Genomic DNA, 12,168 nt, shown 5'->3' on the forward strand with positions numbered 1-12,168 from the left:
GTCGCACAAGATCTGCCTGCAACCCTCTTATGGTTAAACTGCCAAAATCTAGGCTCTCTGCTCACCTTCACTCTTTCATGCCTCTTTTGTCCCGCCTCTGGAACAAACTCTCCCACTCTCTTCAATCCCACTCATCCCTCCAGGTCTTTAAAACAGCTGTTCACCACCATCTCTTATCTTCCCCCATCCAAAACCTTGATCTTTTCTACCCCCGCTAATTCACCTCAGATCCACTTTTTTGAAATACTAACTTCTTTCCTGGAAGGGTATTTTGGGTCTTTGGGGTGTTTTTTGGGTATTTTTGGGGGATTTTGGGTCCCCCCTTCCCACACCTCCACCCCCCAAGCCCGCTCCCTCCCACAGATCTCCCGATGTCCCTGCTCTCAAATGTTGTGTTGTGTGCTTTCCTCTCTCTCCCCATCTTGTCTTCTGCTCCCTCTTTTTGTATGTTTTGTCTGTCTGGTTGATTTGTTTGTGAAATAAATGTTAGCTCTTTCACGAGCCTCGATTCAGTATACAAAAAAAATAATTAAAAAAATCAAAAAAAAATCACCAGACCTGAAAATAAAGAAAACATTATTCTTAAATCAAGAAAATAATTAAAGATTTCCTGTATCATATAAACCAAGGGGTATCATTGTATCATTTGTATCATTTGTGGTTCAAAATATGTACCCTGTACATAAATGGCGAATTCGACCTAAAAACGCATATAAATGGCAGAGGGCAGCGAGACCTAAAAACAACATCAAGCGGTCAGTTCCAACCACAATGGCGCTGCCGGAAGAGGAAGTGTTAAATATCGTTTTTATACCAACAGAGCAGTTTTTTTTGAGATTAGGTAGATATCCAATGATTAGGATCACATGTGAACAAGGATAATATAAAATGTGAAAAACTCGGTTTAAAAAGAGAAATAAAATATTTAATCAAAAGTGTGTTCGTTAATATTAATAATAATTTTTGGTTGTTTTGAATCTCTCAGCGCGGGTGTCGTGTCGGGTACGTACAGCTTCCGGTCGGACAATGGACACGAGGAGAGCTCGGTGCGGTCTCGGTCGGGTCCGGGCCTGGCTGGAGAACCAGGGTCTCCCAGAGGAGTCTCTCCGAGCCTCCGTTATGGGTCTGGGGATCGAGATCTTCGGAGCTCTCTGTGCCCGAGCCGAGCCCGCTCCGGTGAGGGATCGATTCCGTGCATTGTCCGCACGAATGTTCACCTTCACCATGTTCGCGGAGCTCTGTCGGTACATGGAGTCGTTCCGTGCGAGGCGAAGATCGGAACGGACCGTCGTGTCCAGACGTGGAAAATATGTCGAGGAGACGGGAGGACCTGATGAAGTCTTGTGGATCGAAGATGAAGATGAAGATTTGTGGATCGAAGATGAAGATGAAGACTCTGTTGGTGCTGAAGATGGAAGAGTCTCGGAGGATGGTGAGTGATGTTAGTAATTGTGGGAGGTTCGTGATAAACCTGATTTAGATCACGTGATATAAAATTCATGCTGCGGTCTCAACTCTTCGCCGGTGAAATCTTTACCAAATTTAGTTCCATCTACATATTACCACCTCTTTAATGAAGATAGATCATGTTTAACCGGAACGATACTGCGGAGCAGTCCGACGAATTACCCAAGCCAAATGTAAGTGAATTTACCCAAATGTAAGTCGTACTACGTAAAGGAAGGTTGGCCCACAGGTGGGCAATGGGCAATGTGTATGGCCCATAGGGCATTGTGCATTCTGCACCAGATTATAGTTGTTGTTGGGGTTAGGGTTCGGTAAATTTGGGTAAATCGTCATTTTTGAGAATTTTTATTTGGGTAAATATTCCACATCATTTTGATACAAATAATAAGAAAGTAGGGTGTAACTTTGATCAAATATTTATATTTACTTCACTTTGTGTGACCCGTTCCGTGTGAGATGATCTTCATTTGGGTAAATCTTGGCTGGTTGCCGTTCATTTGGGTCAATCGTCAATTTTGAGAATTTTCATTTGGGTAAATATTCCACATCATTTTGATACAAATAATAAGAAAGTAGGGTGTAACTTTGATCAAATATTTATATTTACTTCACTTTGTGTGATTAGTTCCGTGTGAGATGATCTTCATTTGGGAAATCTTGGCTGGTTGCCGTTCATTTGGGTCAATCGTCAATTTTGAGAATTTTCATTTGGGTAAATATTCCACATCATTTTGATACAAATAATAAGAAAGTAGGGTGTAACTTTGATCAAATATTTATATTTACTTCACTTTGTGTGACCCGTTCCGTGTGAGATGATCTTCATTTGGGTAAATCTTGGCTGGTTGCCGTTCATTTGGGTCAATCGTCAATTTTGAGAATTTTCATTTGGGTAAATATTCCACATCATTTTGATACAAATAATAAGAAAGTAGGGTGTAACTTTGATCAAATATTTATATTTACTTCACTTTGTGTGACCCGTTCCGTGTGAGATGATCTTCATTTGGGAAATCTTGGCTGGTTGCCGTTCATTTGGGTCAATCGTCAATTTTGAGAATTTTCATTTGGGTAAATATTCCACATCATTTTGATACAAATAATAAGAAAGTAGGGTGTAACTTTGATCAAATATTTATATTTACTTCACTTTGTGTGATTAGTTCCGTGTGAGATGATCTTCATTTGGGAAATCTTGGCTGGTTGCCGTTCATTTGGGTCAATCGTCAATTTTGAGAATTTTCATTTGGGTAAATATTCCACATCATTTTGATACAAATAATAAGAAAGTATGGTGTAACTTTGATCAAATATTTATATTTACTTCACTTTGTGTGATTAGTTCCGTGTGAGATGATCTTCATTTGGGAAATCTTGGCTGGTTGCCGTTCATTTGGGTCAATCGTCAATTTTGAGAATTTTCATTTGGGTAAATATTCCACATCATTTTGATACAAATAATAAGAAAGTAGGGTGTAACTTTGATCAAATATTTATATTTACTTCACTTTGTGTGACCCGTTCCATGTGAGATGATCTTCATTTGGGTAAATCTTGACTGGTTGCCGTTCATTTGGGTAAATCGTCATTTTTGAGAATTTTCATTTGGGTAAATATTCCACATCATTTTGATACAAATAATAAGAAAGTAGGGTGTAACTTTGATCAAATATTTATATTTACTTCACTTTGTGTGACTCGTTCCATGTGAGATGATCTTCATTTGGGTAAATCTTGACTGGTTGCCGTTCATTTGGGTAAATCGTCAATTTTGAGAATTTTCATTTGGGTAAATATTCCACATCATTCTGATGCAAATAATAAGAAAGTAGGGTGTAACTTTGATCAAATATTTATATTTACTTCACTTTGTGTGATTAGTTCCGTGTGAGATGATCTTCATTTGGGAAATCTTGGCTGGTTGCCGTTCATTTGGGTCAATCGTCAATTTTGAGAATTTTCATTTGGGTAAATATTCCACATCATTTTGATACAAATAATAAGAAAGTAGGGTGTAACTTTGATCAAATATTTATATTTACTTCACTTTGTGTGATTAGTTCCGTGTGAGATGATCTTCATTTGGGAAATCTTGGCTGGTTGCCGTTCATTTGGGTCAATCGTCAATTTTGAGAATTTTCATTTGGGTAAATATTCCACATCATTTTGATACAAATAATAAGAAAGTATGGTGTAACTTTGATCAAATATTTATATTTACTTCACTTTGTGTGATTAGTTCCGTGTGAGATGATCTTCATTTGGGAAATCTTGGCTGGTTGCCGTTCATTTGGGTCAATCGTCAAGTTTGAGAATTTTCATTTGGGTAAATATTCCACATCATTTTGATACAAATAATAAGAAAGTAGGGTGTAACTTTGATCAAATATTTATATTTACTTCACTTTGTGTGACCCGTTCCGTGTGAGATGATCTTCATTTGGGAAATCTTGGCTGGTTGCCGTTCATTTGGGTAAATCGTCATTTTTGAGAATTTTCATTTGGGTAAATATTCCACATCATTTTGATACAAATAATAAGAAAGTAGGGTGTAACTTTGATCAAATATTTATATTTACTTCACTTTGTGTGACTAGTTCCGTGTGAGATGATCTTCATTTGGGTAAATCTTGGCTGGTTGCCGTTCATTTGGGTAAATCGTCAATTTTGAGAATTTTCATTTGGGTAAATATTCCACATCATTTTGATACAAATAATAAGAAAGTAGGGTGTAACTTTGATCAAATATTTATATTTACTTCACTTTGTGTGATTATTTCCGTGTGAGATGATCTTCATTTGGGAAATCTTGGCTGGTTGCCGTTCATTTGGGTAAATCGTCAATTTTGAGAATTTTCATTTGGGTAAATATTCCACATCATTCTGATGCAAATAATAAGAAAGTATGGTGTAACTTTGATCAAATATTTATACTTCGTTAATGTCTAGGATCAACCTATGTGGGTAAACTTACTGCCACCTTGGTCGCTTCAGCACGGATTCATTAATCCTGCAGATGTATACCGAGTGATGTCCCCCTGGCCTAAAATGGCTGCCACCGATCGGGCCGGTAAAATTTGTACAATTCTGTTCCAATTCGTTTTCTTGGACGTCAAGAAGCACACCGTAACGTTTTACTGCATAAAATAACCTTCCTTTACCTAGTACCACTTACATTTGGGTACATTGTGCTTTCATTTGGGTAAATTCACTTACATTTGGGTAGATTTGGGTAATTCGTTGGACCCTACTGCAGAGAGCATACCTCCGCCAGGTGAACAGTTTACGTTTTGTATCCCACTGTTAGGCCGGATCTGGATTCAAACCTGAACCAAAATCTAATCTGTTTGTTCTTGTCACCTAACCAACTCGTTCACAAAGTTTTGTCACAACCCGTCCACAACTTTTTGAAATATCATGCCATTTAAGGTGTTTGGCTCTTTCTCTCAAATATGAAGAATCACTTTAAATTTAAACATTAAAAAATTCTCGCATCTACATCACCAAAATCGAGTCATTTCGTCCTTGTCAAACACAACTTCTCCACCAAGCTTTGGCTAAATCCGTCCACAACTTTTTGAGATTTTTGTCACAAAAAAAAAAGACGTCATGCATACATGCAAAATACTTGCAAAATCCACACATCCCACCCCAAAACAAAGCTGCATGGATACATGAAATTGTCCATTTCATGTAAAGATTAAAATTGACGATCTTAATTAAAGCTCGGGTCAATCGGATTAAAATTCATTATTTTTCAGATGAAAATTGATATTATAAGTTGACCTTGAGTTGACCTTTGCCCTAAAAAATAGTAGTTTTCCCAATTCAGTGATACACATGCGCAATGTAATTGATTTAATTTTGAAGTTGATAGAATGAAAGTTGATTATTTTTCAGTTTAAAAGTGACGATTTTTCAGATGAAAATTGATGATTTTGGAGGTTTGACCTTGAGTTGACCTTTGACCTTTTGAGCTAAATAGTTGCTTTCCCAATTTATTGACAACATGCAAATGCTGTTCGACTTCCAGTAAACAACAATGCAACAACAGGCATTTTAAGGCCATTTTCCCTGCTGGAGCGGGGGTTAGCCTTGCGGTCCCCATGACAATCTTCTCCATCTTGCTCTATTTTCTGCATCTCTCCTTGTTAACCCCAACCTGGTGTTGGCTTAGCGGCTAGGGTGCCAGCTTAGGATCCTAGGATCCTGGGTTTGAATCCCGGTCGATCGCTGAATTAACGCCAGGGGGTGGACTCAGCCTGTCATCCTTTCGAGGTCGGCTAATTGAGTACCAGTTCACTGGTAATTCCCTGTTTGTCGTAAAAGATGACAAACAGGGTTGGCGGCAGGAAGGGCATCCGGCCGTAAAACATTGCTTCAAAAAGGGGACCAACAACAACAAACAACAACAACCACGGTGTTGTTAACCCCCTTGCCCGCATTTCTTCTTCCACCATCTTCAGCCAAGTCTTTCTCGGTCTTCCCCGTCCTCTACTTCCTTCCACATCCATTTCCATCACTCTTCTCAATCAGTCACTTTCATCCTTCCTCAACACATGACCAAACTACACCAAGCTTTGGGAGTCCGAGACGACACGACACGACCACCGGTGAAACTGCTCAGACACGTTGGGTGAAGCACGCTGTGAAGCGGGCCGTGGAACCACTCGGCACAAAAGCCCGCTCACGATTGACGCCCGTGCCGGTCACCCCGTTCGAGGAGCAGACCCGACCGATATAAAACAACGGAGGGACAGTACATATTTCATTGACAGGTGGGAAAATTACATGCCCAGCCCAGGAATCAAACCCAGGTCCTCTGGTGAACCTCACCAGTGCTCTGCCATCTGAGATATCTGGGCGACCATGGCGCTTCTTCCGCTTCCGGTTTTGCCGGTGAGGTCGTGTGTTTTTCCAAGCTCTCCACGCTACCAAAGTTAAGAATTTTACCATTTGTATTTTTGTCGAAACTATTTTTGTTTTACGGTGTGAGTGCCTACTGTGTGTTTCCAGTTAGATCTCTGTGTAAATCGTGCATACCTGTGTATAATCGTCTGTTGGTTCCTGCCGTGTTTTCAGGCCTGGTTTTCCAGGCCTCAAGGCTTTGTTGTCTCTCGGCAGTAGTTTGTGGTCCATTTACTTTCGTTTGTGGTCCATGTTTCCAGTCTTTTCTCACCCCATACTTACCCGAACAGTTTACCCTCTTTAGTCTTGACACAAAAAAATAAAATAAAATCTAATTTCCTTCTCTTTCCTGTGTTCATTCGTTTGTTCTTTGACCACGTGTTTTGCCCCACCTGTTTTTTCTGTCTTTTCCTCTCCTTCCTTCATAACTCGATCCTCTCCAGCCAAAAGACACCTTTCCAATTCCAGTTCTCACCATACTTCTTCAACTTTATCCTTCTTCCTCTGATCCACTTTCACCTAACCTTCAAAAAAACATGTTAATGAAGAATTTAAAAAGTAGGCCTCTCCTCCCGTACTAACACATTTGCTTGTACGCCTCCCTGTTCCTTCGCTTTCTGCTCTCCTTTCTGTCAATCTCCTATCCTTTTGTTCCTGCTTCTGAACCTGTGCTGGAATCCTTAATCCCCCTTGGGAATCCTTCATGCCCTCATTTCGGGAATTTCCCCAGATAGTTTTCACGGCTTGGTTTTAAAATGTTTAAACTTTCCCCTGAAGTGTTTTATTCTGTTGTATATTATACCACATTTTTCTTCTTCTTCTTTAAAAGGTTTTTTGCGAGTTGCTCACCAAATCTCTTCATTTCAAATAAAAATTCAATCTTACAGGTCTTCCTTCCTACATTCCCTAAACTCACCTGCATTCCACCCCTCCTCCAACGTTTTCAAACGGATCTCTGACTTGAAAATCACAAGAAACTCATTTTGCAATAAATGTTCGTTTTCCATGAATCGTCCAACACTTTCTAAAATCCAAACTCATCCTTCCCCTCCTAAATTCCCCCCTCACCCATCCCTTTCAAATCTGCCCCCTTGCCCCTCCCCTCCTAAACGCCCTCCTCACACTCCCACTCCCCTTTGTATGAACTTTTCTAGAGCATTACTTGGTTCCTCCTCAGAACACAAGGGTAGTGCAGCTTGCACACGAGATTTTTTCAATGTCCCTTCCTTTCTATTGTTTGACATTTTCTACAAGTTATGGAATGTCCCTTCTTTTCTATACTTTGCCACATGGCACATACCCTTATATAAAGGATCTTTTCTATGCCCCTGGCATTTTACCCAATAATTATCATAAAAACGGTCTACATGGGTGTCGCTTCTACCCTGAAAGTTTAGTCTCAATCCGACATGTGGTTGCTGAGAAAAACGAGATTTAGCCCGTATAGACGGACGGACGGATGGACAGACAGACGGACAACCCGAAAACATAATGCCTCTGGCCACCTTTGGGGGCGGAGGTATAAAAATCCCATCACAAAGGCAAATGGTAACCTGCAACTTTGGAACACTGCACTGTTCTAGCACGACACAAGAGGCCCTCTGTTGATAATATTGGCACGTAAAGCTGTACATTAAAATTGTTTCCGAGGGCACAGTTTCTGAGAACCAACTTTATTTATTTATTTATTTTGGTGAATTATCTTTGCAGGTGAACAGGAGAATCCCATCGTGAACTTTCCCTGCACATTGTGCTCTCAAGTCTTCAACACAAAGGAGACTTTGATGGGACACAGCGAGCGGCACCGACGCGTCTCCAGGGACAAAAAGTACAAATGCTCCGATTGTTCTTATACCACCTGTTATAAGAAGACATTGGCGAACCATACTCGAACTCATACAAAAGAGAGACCATACTCCTGCAGCGTGTGTGATAAGGGATTCAATTACTTGTCGGAATTTACGAAGCACGTGCGAATTCACACGGGGGAGCGCCCTTACACGTGTACTGTGTGTGGCAAGCGATTCATTCAGTTAGTGCACTGTCAGATTCACATGCGGATTCACACGGGGGAGCGGCCATACTCTTGCGAATTTTGCGTGAAGGCATTCTCAAATATATCATCCTTGAAAAATCACAAGCGCATCCACACAGGAGAACGCCCATACATTTGCGAGGTTTGTGGGAATAAGTTCTCCTCTTCTTCAATTTTGAGAAAGCATGCTCATATCCACTCTCATAAACAGCCATTTACCTGCAGTGCAAAGAAGAAGCCATATATCTGCAGTACAGAGAAGCAGCCATATATCTGCAGTGTGTGCGATAAAATATTCACATACTCGTCAGACTGTCAGAAACATGAGAGAATTCACACGGGAGAGCGTCCGTTCCTGTGCTTCGTGTGTGGTAAGACCTTCATCCAGTTGGTGCATTGTCAGATTCACATGCGAATTCATACGGGGGAGCGACCCTACAGCTGCAAAGTTTGCGCAAAGTCGTTCTCCATTTACTCCGCTTTGAAAAGGCACACCAGTGTCCACACAGTGGAGCAGCTGAACTCCATCAAAATGGGAATGGATCGTTCCGAAACAGATGAAGCGGTCAAGTACGTGGAGCTCAACCATAATGCGAAGGTAACACGAAAGTTGAAGATTTATCTTTTCCCAATCGACTTCAAAACAACTGCGGTGATGGAAAACAACTTCAGGGAGTGTTTGCAAGTGATACCAGGAAATCACAACAAACAAGCTACAACTGCAAGCCGTCCAAGTTTTGGTGACGATCTTTAAAATAGCCCTTGGAGGGAAGATGCTGCGATACGAAGCACTCGGAAGTATTCCTACGGTTACGCTCGAAACGTCACAACTTCTTTGTTGATAGTTAACTCTTAAAATATGAATGGCATCACCCTGAAAGCCTGGTGTTGGCTTAACAGTTAAGGTTGTTGGCCTGAGATCTTAGGGTCCTGAGTTTGAGCCACTGAATTAACGCCAGGTGGGTTGACTGGTTATCGTCGGCATTGCATCAGCGGCACAGCCGCGCCTCCAGAATATGATGCAACCAGCAGCTACAGGCTGCACACTAACCGCCACCACCCTGAGAGTGACCAATTCCAAACAAGGATGTGGATATCCTCCAACGAAGAGCAAATACCAACGAGCTGCTAGGAATACCAACAAACATCATTAATTCTCACCTTGTGCATCCAATTACCTTTTGGGGGTAACTAAACTTGCTGCTACTTTTTACTGATTTGATAAGGTTGTTGTGCCGGTCACTGCTAACGTGTCACTTTATGCCCATCTCTCCGACGCGAGAATGATTTGGAGTATATATTGCAGGGAATAATGTTATTTTCTTTCTTTTTTTGAACTTTTCCTTCAGGATATCTTTGCTCCTATTCCTTATTGAATTAAATATTTTGCTCCTTTTTTGCATTAAATTTAATACTTTAAAGCACTTGTGCACTTTGATTTCTTTTTGTATATACTCCCACTCTATTGCTTTTACAATCTACCATTTTTGGGGGGTTTTTTTTTTGTAAAATGAAATGTTACACAGTGTACCTAAGATCCTTGAAATATCTGTCAGATGTCAGAATATCAGAAAAAAAATAGAGGACCAATGGTTGTGTAGTGACTGAGAGGGGGCGGTATTGAAGATGTGGGAAGGATATTTCATGGAGCTGTTGAAACGGGGAGGAAGCAACGGAGAGTTGGAGCTTCTGTGTTATGCAGAGGGGAAAGTGGAGTTTGTGGAGATCTCGGAGAAGGTGCAGACAGCATTGAAGAAGGTGAAAAGGGAAGGGTGTCAGGTTTATACAGAGATAAGTGCAGAGGGAGAAGTCAGTCAGGTGGATGAAGAGGTTGTTGAATGTATGTATGAGATGGTTCAATGGAATATAATTTAATGAGGTGAAATCACATACTACCACCCCATATATCTGGAAGGATCACCTTGTAATTCTTACACACTTAGCCACAAAAGAGGTGACTTTATTGAACGCTTGGACCTCACCATCGGTCCTGACCTCTCCTCCTTACCTCCAAGGCCCACCATTGGGCCTACTTTGTCATGACAAGTGTTTCCTCAGTAAATCTGAACTTCTTGCGAGGTGAACGTTGCTATGATATTCCAGGTAATTTAACGACATTTGGACAAATTATACTCACCAAACATTACGAACATAATCGCAACTAGCAGTGACGTTCATCTCGTTGCTGAAGTGTTGATTTCACCGTGCTAAAATGGCGGCGACCGACGCTAACCGGAAATGACTGGAAGTCACTTGGCTGGCCGGATCTCCCCAAATTTTGCATGTGTTCATAGTACCCATGGTAACCTCCCCCTCGCCCCATGTGAGGACTTGCCAATGCTCCTGAAGGGAGTGGTTGTTTCTCATAAAGCAAATTCAATAGCCAGTGAGTTACATATTGCCATTTTACGTAGATAATTTAGCAAGAAGACGTCATGCAGAGCACGATACTTGTAAAATCCACCTCTCCCTAAAATAACAAGTTGCCATGGATTATTTATTTTTTTGGATACAAGATCGAGGCTCGTGAAAGAGCTAACATTAATCACACAAAAAGTCAAACCGACACATAAAACACAAAAAATAAGGGGAGCGGTAGACAAGATGGGGAGAGAGGGGGAAGGACACAAACACAACATTTGAGAGCAGGGACATCGGGAGAAATGTGGGAGGGGGAGGGCTTGGGGGGGAGTTGGGAGAGGTATAAAACATATGAACACTGCAAGGACTTCCAGGAAAGAAGTTGGAATTTCAAAAAAAAAGTATCTGGGGTGAATTACCGGGGGTAGAAAAGATCAAGTTTTGGATGGGAGAAGATAAGAGATGGTGGTCAACAGCTGTTTTAAAGACCTGGAGGGGGGAGTGGGATTGAAGGGAGTGGGTGAGTTTGTTCCAGAGGCAGGAGAAAAGGGGAATGAAAGAGTGAAGGTGAGCAGAGAGCCTAGATTTTGGCAGTTTAACCATAAGAGGGTTGCAGGCAGATCTTGTGCGACCTGAAGGAATATTGGGGGGGGGACAAAGCACAGAGAGCTGGGGGAGCAAGGTATGGAGTCGGTAGAAGCATGAAATTGTCCATTTCATTAAGATTATAATTGACGATCTTAATCAAAGCTCAGCTCAATCAGATGAAAATTGTTGATTTTTGAAGTTTGACCTTGAGTTGACCTTTTGACCTCAATAGCTGGTTTCCCTATTTAGTGACTGAATATGCAAATGCTGTTCAATTTTCAAGTCAATCAGATGAAAAATGGCAATTTTGGAAATTTGACCTCAAGATGACCTCAATCAATAGGCTTCCTCCTTATGACCAACTCTACTATTTGGTGAAGTTTCGTGAAGATCAGTTTAAAATTGTGACCTGTAGGTGATTGACATACAGTCAGACGGACAGACAGACAATAACGCACAGGACCAACCAATATACATGTACTTGAAAATTAGATGAAAAACTACAACAGCACTCAGTAGAGAGCATACCTCCGCCTGGTTGGCCATATCATTCAATGGTGAAGAATTACTTTAAAAATTCTACGAGCTGGATCCGGATTCGGATCTTCACCAAAATTGAATCGATTCTTCCTTGTCACACCTTCCTTCCTCTCAGCGGTCCGTCGTTTGTGATCCAATAACTTTCGTTCTCTGTATTCCCAGGCTTTTCACCCATAGCCTACTTCCTTGTGTAAATCTCAACTCAAAAAAAAAAAAACCAAAAAAAAAAACAACATTTCCTTCTCTGTTCTCATTCGTTTATTCATTCT

At 41.0% G+C, this 12,168-nt stretch overlaps 1 protein-coding gene and 1 long non-coding RNA gene across 2 annotated transcripts in view; one reads left to right on the forward strand and one right to left on the reverse strand.

Annotated features, from left to right (window-relative positions):
- The window catches only part of LOC137416573 (uncharacterized), a 471,916-nt gene that overhangs the window by 11,024 nt on the left and 448,724 nt on the right, over positions 1–12,168 (reverse strand). The gene's annotated exons all lie outside the window — the stretch shown is intronic.
- On the forward strand, positions 765–9,834 carry LOC137416486 (uncharacterized). The gene is made up of 2 exons (XM_068102093.2): positions 765–1,432; positions 8,086–9,834. The coding sequence occupies exons 1-2, from the start codon at positions 1,027–1,029 to the stop codon at positions 9,162–9,164; spliced, it is 1,485 nt and encodes a 494-aa protein (XP_067958194.2). The 5' UTR covers positions 765–1,026; the 3' UTR covers positions 9,165–9,834.

Source organism: Myxine glutinosa, chromosome 1, assembly GCF_964187855.1.
Source record: "Myxine glutinosa chromosome 1, kmMyxGlut1.1, whole genome shotgun sequence".
NCBI lineage: Eukaryota > Metazoa > Chordata > Myxini > Myxiniformes > Myxinidae > Myxine > Myxine glutinosa.

Bases quoted from the DNA above. Each gene is read 5' to 3' on its own strand.
- LOC137416486 (XM_068102093.2), top strand. From the start codon at position 1,027: ATGGACACGAGGAGAGCTCGGTGCGGTCTCGGTCGGGTCCGGGCCTGG. The intron at 1,433-8,085 runs GTGAGTGATGTT...TTATCTTTGCAG, and splicing joins TGGAAGAGTCTCGGAGGATG to GTGAACAGGAGAATCCCATC.